Raw genomic sequence first — 16195 nt, forward strand, 5'->3', positions numbered from 1 at the left:
TTTATTTGTAAATTCGAGATGATATTGTTTACCCTCTATAATGTTTTAATATATTTTGAAAGTGGTTGTGAGTGAAGGAGAGAAAAAAGCTAATGATAAAATTATAAAAAAAAATATTATCTAACTGAAAGGAAGAGAAAATGTAGTTGCTTTTAGTGAAATTATAGGGTAAAAAAGATGGAAGGGATGCGAATGCTCTGATGGAATAACGGACTAACATCCAGCCGCTAGTATCACTATTTGCCTTGTTTCTGATGGATTGTGTATTTAGTAAATAACTTTATTTTTGGTTGTCTTAGTGGAGACTTCTTAGGAGATCTTCCATCCTAATACACTCTTATCCGAGCATGCTTAGCAATAAAGTTTTCATCTGCTTCACAACAAATGCACCCAAACACGTTGGTTCTTTAAGAGGTAGCTCTTTTTTCATATGAACTAAGGCCAGGCGGGGCACCACGTTAACTTTCCGTGATGGTGCAATTCAACGCGTGATGGAATAACTTTCCCCACCGCCACCGGTTGTTGATAACGCGTGAACATTTAACGCGTGAATTCTTCAACGCGTGATTGTGTTAATTTTGTGAGGGTAATTGTTGGTTGGGGGGAAATTTTTAGGTGTGGTGGTGAGTGATGGCCATTGCCACCAAAAAAGGTTGTGAGTGATGGAAAAATGGTTGATGACATAGCGGAGCTTGATTGGTGCTTGTGAGTGATAGAATTTTATCACTAGTGATCACCCCCTCCCCCTAAGAATCTCCTCTAACTAAAACATATATGAGATTTACCTAGGGTATTACAACGAATCATATTAATCTTTTTTGTGCATCGTTATAATCACATAGGACAAAATCTAGAGATAATACTAGAATAGAGAACGAAAGCAATTTTCATTTTTGTGAAAGATAATCATGTTGTTTCTAGAATGATTTAGAAATGAGTATATACAAGAACAATCATTTTTGTGTTTCCCAACTTTTGTTGTCGTCACAAGAATAAATTATGTTTTGTTGGACTTACGTAAGAAGTTATATAATATAATATGATTAAAACAAATAAGTGAAAATGACTTTTAGAGTAATCTTGTGTTATTCCTCTTTTAAAGAAATAGCCACTTGCTTTCCTTGTCCAAATTGCCGAACTTGGAAAGAACGCCATTTGTGACGATAGCAAACACCATTGGTGGCTTTTGTGCTGTAAATTGCGACCATTTTTATTCAATCGTCACTAAAGCGACAGTTCTTTGCAATTAAAAATTACGGCTTTATTTAGACTACGCTTTTCATGTCAAAGCGAGTGAAACTTAACTGATCAATTCGATTGTATGATATAGGTTAATTAGGATTCGCAAAACATACTGGACGTGGCGACAACTGTGGAGCTGGTGACAGTAGAGACGTTAGCGGTCGTGGCTAGTAGGTGGTGGGTGTTGCTCGCCGTCTACATATTAGAAATAGAAAAGTTTTATAATAGTGACCAAATAACCTAGTGTATAATTTAAATAAACTAGAATTGACATGTACTATAATTCAACTAGACCAATCGCTCAAACGGGACCGATAGACATACTTTTTGTATCCAAATTAACTCATCTATACTTAACATATATGTAATTCGTCATGTGTTACCAATTTGTGAGCTCAAAATTATTTTTTCTGCTTCTCTTATTTCTGTATTCTTATTCTGTTTTTTAATTTAAAAAAGTTATTAAAAAAACTATATTTTATAAAGTACACTTCAATCGTATTTTGTTTCTAAATATCGTTATACAATTTCTAAATTTTCATTACTAATAATCTAGTATTTCATTTTTTTTTTCTCGTGTAATATACAAGTTTCTGACCTAGTTACTTCTTAAATGAGTCATAACTGTTTATGTAAGTTTAAGTTTTTTTAGCGACATGAAATCTTATATATATTTAACTAGCAAGATAAACGTATAAAAAACATAAAAATTTAAAATCACCATAAATTTAAATTAATTTGGCCTTATTATTCTTTGGCCCAAGAGTTTAACCGTTTATAACTTTTTTTTTAACTTCACTCACTTGTATGATTTGATAAGTAGACATCTATAGAATCTTATTTTTCAACACCCACTAACAAATATTATTGTGCATAGTTTTGTATCACAACACTCGAATGTTATCAACGATAGCGAGTAGTAAGTTACTAGTTATTAATGGATTGTGAAGTCTTGAAGTTACTGGATGATGGAAAAACTTATACGTCATGTGGGAAATCACTTTTAACAAAAGAGATTTGCATATCATTCTCCACTTCTTCGTTTTTTCAAACACATGACCATTTTAATATTATAATTTCACAATATTAAAATTAAAAAATGAGTTAATTACATAGTTAGTCCCTGTAGTTTACACAAACTAACAATCTAAGGTAATAATAGTTTAAAATCACTTCCTAGGGTAGTAACTTTCCATTTTTTAACATGTGGGGGTATTAATTACATAGTTAGCGCTTGTGATTACACAAACTAACAATCTAAGGTACTAATAGTTAACCAGGGAATTAACGTTAATACCCCCACATGTTAAAAAATAAAAAAGTTAGTACCCTAAGAAATGACTTTAAACTATTAGTACCTTAGATTGTTACTCTGTGTAAACCATAAAGATTAACTATGTAATTCAGGGGTGTGCAATAACCGAACCGTTAACCAAAACCGAACCGAAAACCGACAAAACCGAACCGAAATTAACCGAAACCGAATTAACCGAAAGGCGGTTAACGGATATTTTTTTTACCATCGGTTAACCGAAATTAACCGAACCGAACGAACCATTTATTTTTTTTATTTTTTTATAGCTTTTATACCTCTATTTCATGTATTTCATATTTTATACTTTCATTTCATATAATAATAACTTTATTTCATTTCATTTCATTTATTTATACATTCATTTCATTTATTTATACCTTCATTTCATTTATTTAAACATCTATTCATGCATTTATACCTCGATTTCATTTATTTATACATCCATTTCATGTATTTATACATCTATTTCATGTATTTATATCTCCATTACATGTATTTCTAACCAAAAAATATAGCCCATGTTTGGATTGGTTATTAACCGAACCGAACCGAAAACCGACAAATTAACCGAACCGATTAAACGATGACTTCGGTTACAGTTACGGATAATGCTAATAACCAAACCGAACCAAACTGTGCACACCTCTAAATTGTAATTAACTCTAAAAAAATTATAGTATGCCATGTTTACTTCAATAATTGTCATTTGTGGTTCTTTACGTGGGAGAAACGGTTGTTGTAACATGACCAATGTAGTACAAGTTGGTACATTTCAGATTTATATGTATTACGTGTAAACTAGTCGAGATGCTCATGAGCAGTACGTCAAGTCTCATGTTACAAAGGAATTTTAAATTTGACTGGTTAAATCTTGAAAAATATATTAAAGAAATGTAGTCGAAAATACAAATCTAACTAAACGCTAAATATGACGAAAAAACATTAAAGTCAAATTTTGGGTTCTAGATGAGGTAATCCGAATATGGAAGTAAGGAAAACTATCTATGAAATTTCTCACTTACGTTTGGACTATTTCATAGTTTTTGTTCATATTTTACGTGCAATCATAGGACTAAAAGTTATACCAGTTTAACTTGGGCTAACTTCGGTTCGATTGATCTATATACGAGTCTGTCAAAATTCTAAACCCAACAATTAGGGTTATAATTTATAACTCATTACCTAGTGGTTTACTGCTCTAGTGTTATTAGGCTACTCGGTATGGGGGTCGTCCCCATACCGTCCTGGTCCGGCGACGGAGGGAACACCGTGCCGCCCCCCCACGTCCCGTCCTCAACGGTTGTAATCCGACGTTCTCGACGCGCACAAAATGACAAAAATGTGGGGACCATTCTGGCATACGACCGTTTGAAAAAAAAATTTAATTTCAGAATTTATATTAATTAAATAACGGCCATAATTCAAAAAATCCCCCAATTCACTTCCATTTTTATAAATACTCACTTCTTTAACCATTTTTTTCATAACTTTTCACCCTTTACCACCCCATCTCTCTCACATTTTATTACCACTCTTCCCTTTTTATAAAAACTCATCATATTTTATACCATTTTTTACCCGCTACCACCCCATCTCTCGCTCAAAAATTATCATGTCTTCACCTTCTCCCATTTCTTCAATTTCTTCTATGTCTTCATCGTCTTCGTCTGCGTGGTATTCATCATCTTCGGAAGAGGATGGTATTATGCACAACATGATTATGAACGCGGCTCAGGTCTTCATGGCGGCTGATGAAGGGTCGTCCCAACGGCTAACTAGACGAGCAAAATATAACCGAGACCAAGAATGTATTTTACTTTTTTTTTCCCTTATGTTTTATATAGATTTGAAAATGTATTTTATAATTAATTTCATTTATGTTTCGTTTTAAATTTATAGCCGGCCACGATAAACTAGTAGCCGATTATTTTGCCGACGAACCCGTGTACCCAACCGAGATTTTTCGACGTCGGTTCCGCATGAGTCGTCCACTGTTTTTACGTATTGCATGCGACATGGCTCAGTCTGGTCCGTTTTGTAAAAGTGGTGGAGGACTATGACTAGGACCATCCTCCCATGCCTTCTAGTTTTGGAGGATGGACCATCCTTGGGAGGACTATGACGTGGCGCCTACGTGGCGGATCATCCTCCAAGGATGGTCCATCACCATACCCACTAGCCTTAGTGGTGTGAGCTCAAATCCTTGTAAAGATCATATGCCATCACTAGGTGTTCCCATTGACCGGTCATAGTTATACCACCAACATGAGAGAGGTAAATCAAGTGTCCCAAAATAAATCGGGCGATGGCATTCTTTAATCCCTATACCTTCATAACAAATTCCCACCTCCTTACAATTGGAAACTATCTTTGGAACAATTCAAATCCTTGTAACTAAACTTAGGTATAAAAAGATTGCAAAATTAAAACATATTAGGGCTTTTATTAAACCTTGTATATATCGTGTGACTATATCCCATCAATAATCCATAACACCTGATTAATTTCTTTAGATTCATATCATTTTAAGTCATTAACGTTAGTGTTTTGAGCGAAATTTCTCTTTATTTATGTTTTAATAGATTATTAGATAGTTAAATATTAAAGTAAAGTGCAATTTGCGTCACTGTGATTTTGTGACGGGATCACTGTTCAGAGAGAAGAGAGGTTGCTGGACGTAAAAATGTAATTTCATCTCATTTTAACGGTATGTTAACAGGGAGATGATAGAAGGGACCCAAAGAAACAAGTTTGTAAACCACAAGAACCCAGACAACGAAAATTAAGTTTGAGGGTGAACGATGATCCCGCCACCAAATAACAGAGACATAAATTGCACTTGCTCTAAATATTAACTATGTACAATGAATATTCAAACTAACTCATAAAGGAAAAACAATTGGTTTTGAGGATTACGGTTTTAGTGTTGAAATTATAGTTGGAAACTTTAACCTATTCTAGATAAAAAAAAATAAGTTTGTTGATATTTATCTATATTCAATAATAATTTGTCCCCATCTCAATCTCCTACCACTCGTTAATTAGGGACCATGAGATACAGTGAAAGCGATTGTATTTAGCCTTTCGCCAACTAGACATTGACAACACACAAGTGGTCACAACATTGGCAATTTCCAAAGAAGATCAACAAATAGCTAGCAACACCACCCACATATACTCATCTCTAGCCCTACTTGTTTCTTCTTCCTCAAATATTGGTCCAACATTTGAACATGATATGTGTACATGTAATGCGGTCATTTTCCCCACATAACTATCAATGTAACAAGTGACGGACCCATTATTTTTTTCAGGTACTATTTAAGCATTAGATACATAAATAACATAACAAATAATGAGTTATCAGTAATAAAATGTTATTGGTGCCATTTAAGCATCGGCCTATGTTGATGAATGCCCATCAACCCTCGTCGTTTCTTGATTTATGTTAAATCGTTGAGGTTGGACACGTGGCACCCGCTCAACACTATTTCTCTTAGGGTGGAGGGCCCCCATCACATCATCACTTACAACCCAATCAATCATAAATTGTCATCTTATTCAACCCAATTCTATCACACCATCACTAGATTACTTTCACCACTCATCACACTCTCCGCGTGATACCAACTCATTCCCAATCAATCACAACGTGTCATCTCATTCCCCTCTTACACCATCAAACTCACCACGAAAATTCCACCATGCACCGTGATTGTTGATTGCATTGGTGTTTCACACATGATGCGGCCATCACACCACCCATCACGCTGGTCCCTAACTATCCGAGTAACAAGTGACAGACCTATGATTTTTTTCAAGTCTCTTTAAACATCAAATACATAAATAACAGAACAAATAACGAGTTATCACCTCCTAAAACATGCAAAACTCAACCATTGTGATTTGTGAGTGCTTTGGTGTTTGGAGCATTCTACAATATGATTTATTTTTGTTGGTTTCAAAATTTATAGCAAACTATCCATCCTCATTTCAAATTGTACAAAATAGTACATACACCATCACTAGCAATAAGTAAAAACAAGTGTTGTAGCATGTAACTTGTAACCAACACAAAGAAGAAGCCAGAAACTAAAGGAGGGGCAGTTTGTACTTTTTAAAAACATCAGGGACTTAACCTACACCATTTACAAAAAAGATGGACCAATTTTCAAACAAGTCAAAAGTGAGTAACGAGTTAGCAGTATGAGACTCGATGAACGCCACGATCTCTGAGGATTCCAGAATACAAAGCCAATCTATTTGCTGGAAGACCCTCGTAGTTTCTGACAATTTTCTTTTGACCCCCTTCAACTTTCAAAGTTGACGAAAAAGTCCTATTTTGACCAATATTCTTACTTTGTAACCTCTTCCTAAACTCTTCTCCATTTCCACTTGGTTCCATCACATCCTCTGCAAAGTGTACTTTCTTGTTCTTTTTCTCTCTCTTCTTTCCATCTGCAAACGTCATAATTTTTTTTTAACAAGATTCAAGAAAATCAAGTTTTTCAAGATTCAACTAGCTTTAAGATAATATAACCGGTATCGAACCGGTACTGGTATCAAAAATACCATAAAACAAAAAAAAGGGGTATCGATGTCGAAAATAATCAATACGGTACGGTATCAGTATTCATACCGGACCGGTACCGAACCAGTACCAAAATAACGGAAAAATTGGGTACCGGTACCAAATATGGTCGGTATGGTACTGGTTCAGTAAATGTTCAATCATAATATAATATAATATACCATATAATATAACGTAGAGGTGTAAAAAAAACCGATTTTACGAGCGAAACTGGAAAAAAAACTGAAATCGGTTTTTTGTTAACTGGTTTCAACCCGAACCGTCAGTTTGTAGACTGGTTAGTATTCTTGATCTTTGGAATCGGTTAAAAAACCGTTTTTTTTTTTTTTTGCCCAAACCAGTTTTTTACTGAACCGAATTGATTAGTACCGGTTCGGGTTCCCATCATGTAAATCCGGTTAAAAAATCGGTTTTTTATAATTGGGTGTGCGTATAGTAAAGACACTTATAAGAAAATCTTGATCAAGAAACTATTAGGAACCTGAAGAGATGCAGGGTCTTGGGTTGTGGTGGTGGTGGTGGATGATGGAGAAGTGACCGGCGGCGTCGGGTTGTTTCTGGAGGCGGAAGGCAAGGAGGAGGACGGTGCCGGAGACGGCGGCCATGGCGGTGGCTAACACCATCCCATTTGAAGCCAAGATTGATGACATGATGGCTGTTTTTTTTTTCACCTTTTTCTTTCTTTGTGGCTAATTCTTATGAATTTGGAAGTTTGAAGAAATGGGATGACTTAAAAATGAAGATTTTTTTTTTCTTTTGTGTGGTAGTTATGAAAAGGATGGAGATGTGATCAAGAAAGTTGTATGAATGTGTATGTGTGTAGTTTGTGTGTGTGTTTATAGAATTGAGGAATGGATAGATTGAACAAAAGGGGAAATTTTATGATGTTGGGTTGTTGCTTGGTTGGTTCTTGAAATGGGGATGTGAACTTTTATTGAACTAGTGAAGAAAAAGCACTCAATTATTGGGTTAAATAGGAACACTAATAATAAACTAAGATTTAAGTCAATTTATTAGAGAGACTTAAATGCCGTCGTTTGGACTATTTTGTTAGCTTAGTATAAAGGTTTTATTTTTCGTTTGTGGGTCGTAAAATGTTTCATCATTGCTATTTTAGTCAACTGGGTTAACTTCATCAATTTATTCTGTTAACGAGAAGGACAATTCGATCATTTTATATGACCGAATTGCCCTTCTAATTAACATAATTACATATAAAATGACCGAATTGTCTTTCTTGTTAACAGAAAAATGGATGAAGTTAACCCAGTGAACTAAAATGACCACGGTAAAACCGTTTTGGACCCACAGGCAAAAAAATAAAATATTTGAACTAAACTGACAAAATGATTCAAACCACAGGTACTAAAATGACATTTAACTCTATTAGAAAAAAAGAACATATTATTTTTTTTAGGTAAATACTTGCCTTTTAGTGGGGTCTAGAGCTTTCACATTAATTTAGAGAAAATATTGTTCACTCTTTATAATTTTTAATACTTTTTAAAGTAATTGTGAGTGAATAAGAGAGAAAATGCAAGGATAAAAATAAAAAATATATATATTATTTAATGAAAAAAAGAGAAAAAATATAATAATTTTTAATATAATTATAAAGATGAAGATGAATGATCAATTGTGAATGTTCTTATAAGATAATTGGGTTATAGTTTCATGTATACACAGGCAAAATTTGAAAAGTGTTTGTTTACATAGCAAAATATATAAGATAAATAAGTGTATCTGATAGTATCCCAAAAATTTGTAATCTTTTTCTTATAATAATCAATACTTAATCCGCTTCAAAAGTACTTATTGATTTCGTTGCAGTCATTAGCTCTATAGGAAGCTTCTTATTTTTTTTTTACATCATTATCCAATGACTTTTTTTAATAAAATAAATTAGAGAATTTACTAAATATTTCAGGTAAAGTTCTAAAGTATCCAAAAACCAAAGACCGAACACAAATCATTTCAAAGTTCAGAGAAAAAAAAACCTACAGGCTACAGTGTTACATTTTGATAATATATTTTAGTTTTATATATTAGTTAATTATATAGTGTTTATACAAAAATATGATTGTCATTTTAAATCTAATATTACAAATATTGATTGCAAAAGTTGCAATAAAAAATTACTAGTTTGTTTAAACCAAAATCCAATAGATATGACATCGATGTCAATCTGGACCAAATACACAAATCAACACAAACAATGTGAGGAATAGATACCTTTAAGAAATTAAACAAATATGTTCTCTACATTTGTACATAGGTTTAGGTTAACATGTTGGGATTCATTAGACATTTAAAGATGGTTATTATGAACTTGGTATTTAACTAAGATATTAAACACAAAGGATACCTGAGACTTTTACTTTTGACTACTACAAAACACTTTAAATTATTTCACATTTCAAAATAGTCCTTAATATGGTAAATCGTACTCGATTATTAGGCTTATTTAATAGATGGTATGTCATGTGTGACACAATATGTCAGCCCTAGACTTCACACACCACCTCTTCAGAGCAAGTTCGTGTTTTAACAGGTCGTGTTCATGTCTTAATAGGTCATGCTCTTGTCTTAACAAGTCGTATGATACGCTTATAAATTTTTTCATGTCTTAGTAGATCATGTTCGTGTAACCTCTTTATTATCAAGTTCGTGTTCGTGTTTGGGAAAATTGACACAATAAAATTTATGTTGTGTTCGTGTTTATCAATTTCATGTTTGTGTCTTAACAGGTCGTGTTTGACACAAATTAATATTCCAGCCCTAACAAATATATACATTTAATATTAAAATTTAGAGGGGGTTTTATGTAAAATAGATGGAAAGTGGAAGGTTTTTAGTGAAAATAAGGTAAAAGATGAACGGTCGAGAATGTCTTACAAGTTTGGTCTGCAACGTTTGCCAATATAAAAGAAGTTTCAGTTGTTGTCATTATTTGGCTTCTTTACATCTCTTCACATGCCTAGAAATTTCTATTGATAAATATTATATTACTTTCATCTTAAGATACCTTTAGTTTATTTAATAGTAAGAGTAAATAAAGTATACAAATGGTACCTATCATCAATCAAAATTTTGAATTGAGTTAAATGTTTGGTTGGTCTCTGTGGTTTTCAAAAATTGCAGACTTGGTCTTAGTGGTTTACTAATTACATGCGTGATCCCAAAACTTGTCAAAAATAAACTCGGTTGGTCCCCAGCTCTAACATCAGCTAAATTTCTCAGTTAAGTCTATGTTAAATGACCAAAATACCCTTGCTTATTAACATCATCATCATCATCATCACCATCATCATCATCTGCATCATCTTCATCACCATCATCATCATCATCATCACCATCATCATCATCTGCATCATCTTCATCACCATCCAGCTCTGAGTTTATGCACCAGATTATCTAATTGCCTAACTAATTATTTGATTCTTACAAACCACCGGATAGAAATCAATTTGGACAATCAAGTTCTTCAATCACAAGTATCACTTACTAAACACCTAATTGAAATGTCACTAGTTTTATGACCAATTCCCAAATAATACAACACAAAACATCCTCCATGTCTATATTTCACATCCTCTACTTATCAGAAACCCTAAAATCCATATGCATAAACATAACCCCCAAAATAACAAACACTAATCCAAAATCCTTATTCGTATATCAGTTTTAATAATCAATTCATCTCCCTTCTCTGTTCACACAACACAAAATCCTATTTCTAGTTTCCCTATTTTCCGATCAGTTCCAATCATAAAAAAAAAAAACAGATCAAAAAAAGGATAATATTAAAACCTAATCAGCTAACTCGATCAGAACCCAGAAGCAGTAAATTAAGCGATGATAATGAAATAGATTAAAAAAACCTAGAATAATCATTATATTATATTATTGTATGAAAAGGAAAGGAGGAATGAATGATGTATACCAGAAAGAGATCGATGAGAATATGTTCAGGGAGAAAAGAGAGATCTGAGATGATGTGGAGATTAAAAATTGTTGCGTCAATGGACAGTGAAAGCAGGGAAGGTGGGCTGCTCATTCATTCACATTCACATTCACAGATCGATAGATGTTGATGGTGATGAAGATGATAGTGGGTTTTGTTAATAAGCAAGGATATTTTGGTCATTTAGTATGGACTTAACTGAGAAATTTAACTGATGTTAGGGCTGGGGACCAACCGAGTTCATTTTTAACAAGTTTTGGGACCACACGTGTAATTAGCAAACCACTAGGACCAAGTCTGCAATTTTTGAAAACCACAGGGACCAACCAAGCATTTACTCTTTTGAATTTAGTCTCTAACTTTTTAAAAGTACACGTATGATTCCTATGATTTGCACTTTATAACGTATTTAGTTCTCAACTTTTGCTAAAAGCACATAGTTAGTCCTTATAGTTTGCACTTTGTAACGCAAATGTGTTACAAAGTGCAAACTATAGGGACCAACTGTGTATTTTTGGCAAAAGCTGAGAACTATAAGGACTAACTGTGTGCTTTTGGCAAAAGTTGAGAACTAAATGCATTACAAAGTACAAACCACAAGGATCATCCGTGTACTTTTGAAAAACTAGAGACTAAATCCAAAATTCTGGTTAACTACAAGGATTATCCGTATACTTTACTTTAATAGTAACTTTGGTTAATTTATTTACCGGATTAATAATAGACTCTTTTAGTTTTACTAGTATAATCAAATTTTGCACGTGAATCTCAACATCGAACTCATTTATTAAAAGAACTCCGATTTAAATTCGAGTTCGGCTCAATTCAAACTTTTTATAAACCAATCTCAGATAGTTCACAACCATTCGACTCATTTACACCCTTAAATTTGTTTAACATGTTAGATTTCAAGTAATACTAACATCTTTTTAAGATAGTTATACATGCACCAAAATTAATGATATATAATAAACACCTGTTTTATAAACTTTTATCATACGTTCTTTACTGCCCACAAAATTTATTCTCTTTTAGTTAGAGCTTATATATCGTGTCAGACAGGATCTGTTAAGACATGAACACGATAAGACACGAACACGAAACAAAGTAAACATAGAATTTTATCGTGTCATTTTTTCCAAACACAAATATGAATCTGTTAAGACACGAAAAAACTTACAAGCGTATCATACAACCTGTTAAGACACAAAAATAACATGTTAAGACACGAACACGATTTGTTAAGACACGAACTCGCCCTGGAGGGGTGGAGTATGAAGTCTAGGGCTGGCATATTATAATAGACACGACCTGTTAAAACACGAACACGATAAGAGACGAACACGAAATAGGTAAATACGAACACGACATGAAAATTAATATGTCTTATCATGTTGACATGTTTAAGACACGAAACCTGTTAAGATTGTTTCGTTTCGTATCGTGTCGTGTTTTCATGTCCGTGTCTGAAATTGACAGCCTTATTTTAATACAGTTATCTAATTAACCATCTCGTTTATTTCACTGAATTTATTTTCTGTAATAATTTTTATAACAAGCAACAAAGTATAATTATATTATTCTGTTAGAAATATTGGCTTAAAAAGGACGGCCCATGTTACCTTAAGAGATTCTGGCCCGTCTTATTTACATAAATTTTCTTTCTGATGAGCCGAATTATTCAATATTTGAAGTTCTATATTTCTTATATCAAAACAAGGCCTAATACCCAGAAGCAGTGTTGTAAGAATCGCCAGACGTTAGTCGGTCGGTAGGATACCGACTAGCGACTAATCGGGATTAATAGGGATTAATCGGATCAAGATTTTTATATGTAATTTTTAGTTATACACACACACACATTTTTATATGTAGTTTTTTAAAGTAGACATGTTTTAACCCCTCATTGACCCATTTTTTTAAGTAATTGACGGAAATTTATAAGGTTTGATCGAAATTTGGCCGGAATCTAGCCAAATTTTGGTCAGAATAGGACCACCGTCGATAGCATAGTGATTAATCGGTGAACCTTCGATTAGTGATTAATTGATGACTAATCTGTCACACCCCCAAATTCCACCTGCAGAGCATCATCCGCTTGAGGGCGTGACTGACCAGGATCCAGCCACCAATTATATTGTTTAATTGAATTAATAACCATAGTAATACTTACTAACCATACGATTAGCAAATACCATGATCAAAGCTTAAAGTTTTAAGTCTAAATAGTAGTAAGTAGCGGAAGCATAAGCAAAACAGTTTTAAACGAGGTTCATAGTTCATGTTTATTTAACACCCAACACAGGGGTAGACGAGCACTACACATCCCCAAGCAGCAAGCTCCTGAGTCACTGGTTACCTGCAAAGCATGCAGTAAGGTGTCAACAATAATGTTGAGCGAGTTCACTAGTTGTCCAGTTTTAATTACCAAAAACTTGTTTCACCAGTTAATTTATCCGTTTATACATGCCATGGGGAGCTACCCCAAAAGTAAGCGAATCAAAGACTAGTCGGGATTTTTACAATCATATATATAACATGTTATTTTTGCACTTCCTTTGACATATTTCCTTTTTATTTAACATTGACCTAAGGTTTAATCGGATGTAAAATTCTCTTGATACGCATATGTATAGAGCGAGGTTGATTATTGTAATTTTTTTAATAGCAACTCTTGCTCTTACTCTATTACACCAATAATTATAAATTAATCTCTTTTGCTCAGATTTGAACCTAGGATCTCACCTCTAAAAGATATAAGCGACCAAGTGAGTTAGCACACGCTAGCGATCACTATAAATGAACTGCAAATTAGAAACATTATATTATATTATATACCATATAACATTTGCAAGTTACACCAACAATAACTTGCATTTTGTGTTTTTTTTCTTGTCTTTTGTGTTTTTTTTTTTTTTTTTACTTTTTCTTCTTTTGTCTATTTTTTATTTTATTTATTTATACTTTACCCCTTAACTTTTAGCTTAATAATTACAACCCCTCAACTTTCTATAAACTTTATAATTAAGCTTCACGTGTTTATTTTTATCTACGTATTCATATAAATTCAAATTGATTTACGTTTGGACGTACACTTTTTCCATAATAAGTTGGGTCAAATATAATATGTTTTTATGCTTATTATTATGTACATTTTCAGTTGTTCTACGTTTTGACGTACATTTTTTTTATAGATAATGAGTTGGGTCAAATATAATATGTTTTCATTAAACGGTATAAATTTGAGTCACTTTACGTTTCGACACCACCGTAACTATCTTCTTACATGCTTATTTTTATGCACGTCTCGGTATAAATTCAATTTGGTTTACGATTCGACGTAAATCTTCTTCGGAAATATGCCGGGTCAAATATAATCCGTTTTCGTGCTTATTTTTATGTAAGTTTTTAGTTGGTCTACGTTTTGACGTAAATTACAATTAGCAAGTTGTGTGAATAGTGCTTTCATCATATTGTTTTTTTTTTTGTTTCTTTCTTATTTTTATGGACTTTATAATATTTGTTTCTTACTTTTCTTTATATTTAGTGTTTTAGTTTTAGATTCCTTTGAATAGTGCTTTCATCATATTGTTTTTTTTTTGTTTCTTTCTTATTTTTATGGACTTTATAATATTTGTTTCTTACTTTTCTTTATATTTAGTGTTTTAGTTTTAGGTTCCTTTTTCATGAAAGTTATATTTTAGATAACGTTACGTGTCCATTTACAATTAATTTCAAATCAGCCCGTCCGAGTGTCCAATTTAATTTATTTTTATGGTTTCCAGTTGATTTAAAACATCTGTCGATATTCTTTTGAGTATATTTCTTTGAACGAAAATAGATATTGACCGAAATCTCGCAACGAAACGCGAAAAATATTACTAGTTTTACATATTAACAAATCTTGAAGGGCATTAGGAATAGTGTCGGTTTCGAGCTTACTAGTGTTTGTTTTTCTAAAACAGATATGCACAGGCTCTTCTCTCTGCGGCACATAGACCACGCGCAGACATTGTTATCTGCAAACTGTTTGTTTTTCTGAAGACGCTTCATTAAAAAATATCTGCGCGAGCTCTTCTTGGTGCAGACTTGGCTCAACCACTTCTAAGATCTTCCAAAGTCTGCAGATGGTTAAACACCACCACCAATATCTGTACACCACCACCAGTTTATTTTAAAAATCTAGGTACGTTAAAAAATCAAGGCATTCATTATTTATTTAAAATATTAAAACGAGGACAAAAAAGTGTGTGCTAGCTAAAGGGCCCAGCTATTAGTACCAAAATAGTGACCCGTTTATTCAAAGAGTCAGATCGTTATTGTCATTTAAGTGGTGTTTGTTTTTCTAAAAAAAAATCTACGCAGGCTCTTCTGTTTGCGCGTGGTTAGCGTTGCGCAGACAGAAGAGTCTACGCAGATAGAAGAGTTCTTCTTGGTGCAGACTTCGCCGAGACACTTTTAAGATCTTCTAAGGCCTGCAGAGGGTTAAACACCACCACCGTCCACCATCCACCGTCCACGTCCACCACCCACCGTCCACATCCACCACCACCACGGTCTGTACACCACCACCAGTTTATTCTACAGATGTCTGCAGATGTGATCCGCAGACTGCAAACATTTTACCTCTTAAAAAACAAATTTTACCTTAGTGTTTTTGTAATCGCAATAACGCACCTAATTTTAAAAGAGGTTAAAAGTGTCAAAAAAAAGTGTTTGCTAGTCGAACGGCCCGTTTCTACTTGTAACAAAAGAATGATCCGTTCCCACCCATTACCAAGCCTGCATATCTTGCGACCTCTAATGACTGCATTTAAGCTACTAGGTAGAGCCAATCCAGTATCCTGATCATTGTATGGTTTTATGTCAAAAGTTATCCAATAGAGTGAAGAAATTTAAAATGCTCGTCATGTCAAACCACTAATATTCACAATATTCAAACCGTTAAATGTAATTTAGAGCCGAGAGCTTACCTGTATTGTTATCAAAATTTTGGCTACAACCATGGTTGTAAAACAAGGTTTCCAAGGCCGAGTACTCCCCGAGTAGTCGCTACAAGGTAGGTTGCCGAGGCGACTTTCTC

General features: G+C 33.6%; 1 protein-coding gene across 1 annotated transcript; it reads right to left on the minus strand.

The window, feature by feature from the left end:
• Positions 1 to 6524: 6524 nt before the first annotated feature.
• Positions 6525 to 11222, minus strand: LOC110886709. The gene is made up of 2 exons (XM_022134547.2): positions 7630 to 11222; positions 6525 to 7015 (listed from the first exon to the last, which is right to left on the minus strand). Exons 1-2 carry the CDS (start codon positions 7796 to 7798, stop codon positions 6756 to 6758), a joined length of 429 nt encoding a protein of 142 aa, XP_021990239.1. The 5' UTR covers positions 7799 to 11222; the 3' UTR covers positions 6525 to 6755.
• Between the last annotated feature and the right edge of the window lie 4973 nt (positions 11223 to 16195).

The sequence above is a fragment of the Helianthus annuus genome, chromosome 10 (assembly GCF_002127325.2).
Source record: "Helianthus annuus cultivar XRQ/B chromosome 10, HanXRQr2.0-SUNRISE, whole genome shotgun sequence".
NCBI classification, from domain to species: Eukaryota; Viridiplantae; Streptophyta; class Magnoliopsida; order Asterales; family Asteraceae; genus Helianthus; species Helianthus annuus.

What these genes read in the sequence shown, in the direction of transcription:
- LOC110886709 (XM_022134547.2), bottom strand. Translation starts at nt 7,798, where the DNA reads ATGTCATCAATCTTGGCTTCAAATGGGATGGTGTTAGCCACCGCCATG. An exon ending in AAGACCCTGCATCTCTTCAG is followed by an intron (nt 7,016 to 7,629) that starts GTTCCTAATAGT and finishes TGACGTTTGCAG; the next exon opens with ATGGAAAGAAGAGAGAGAAA.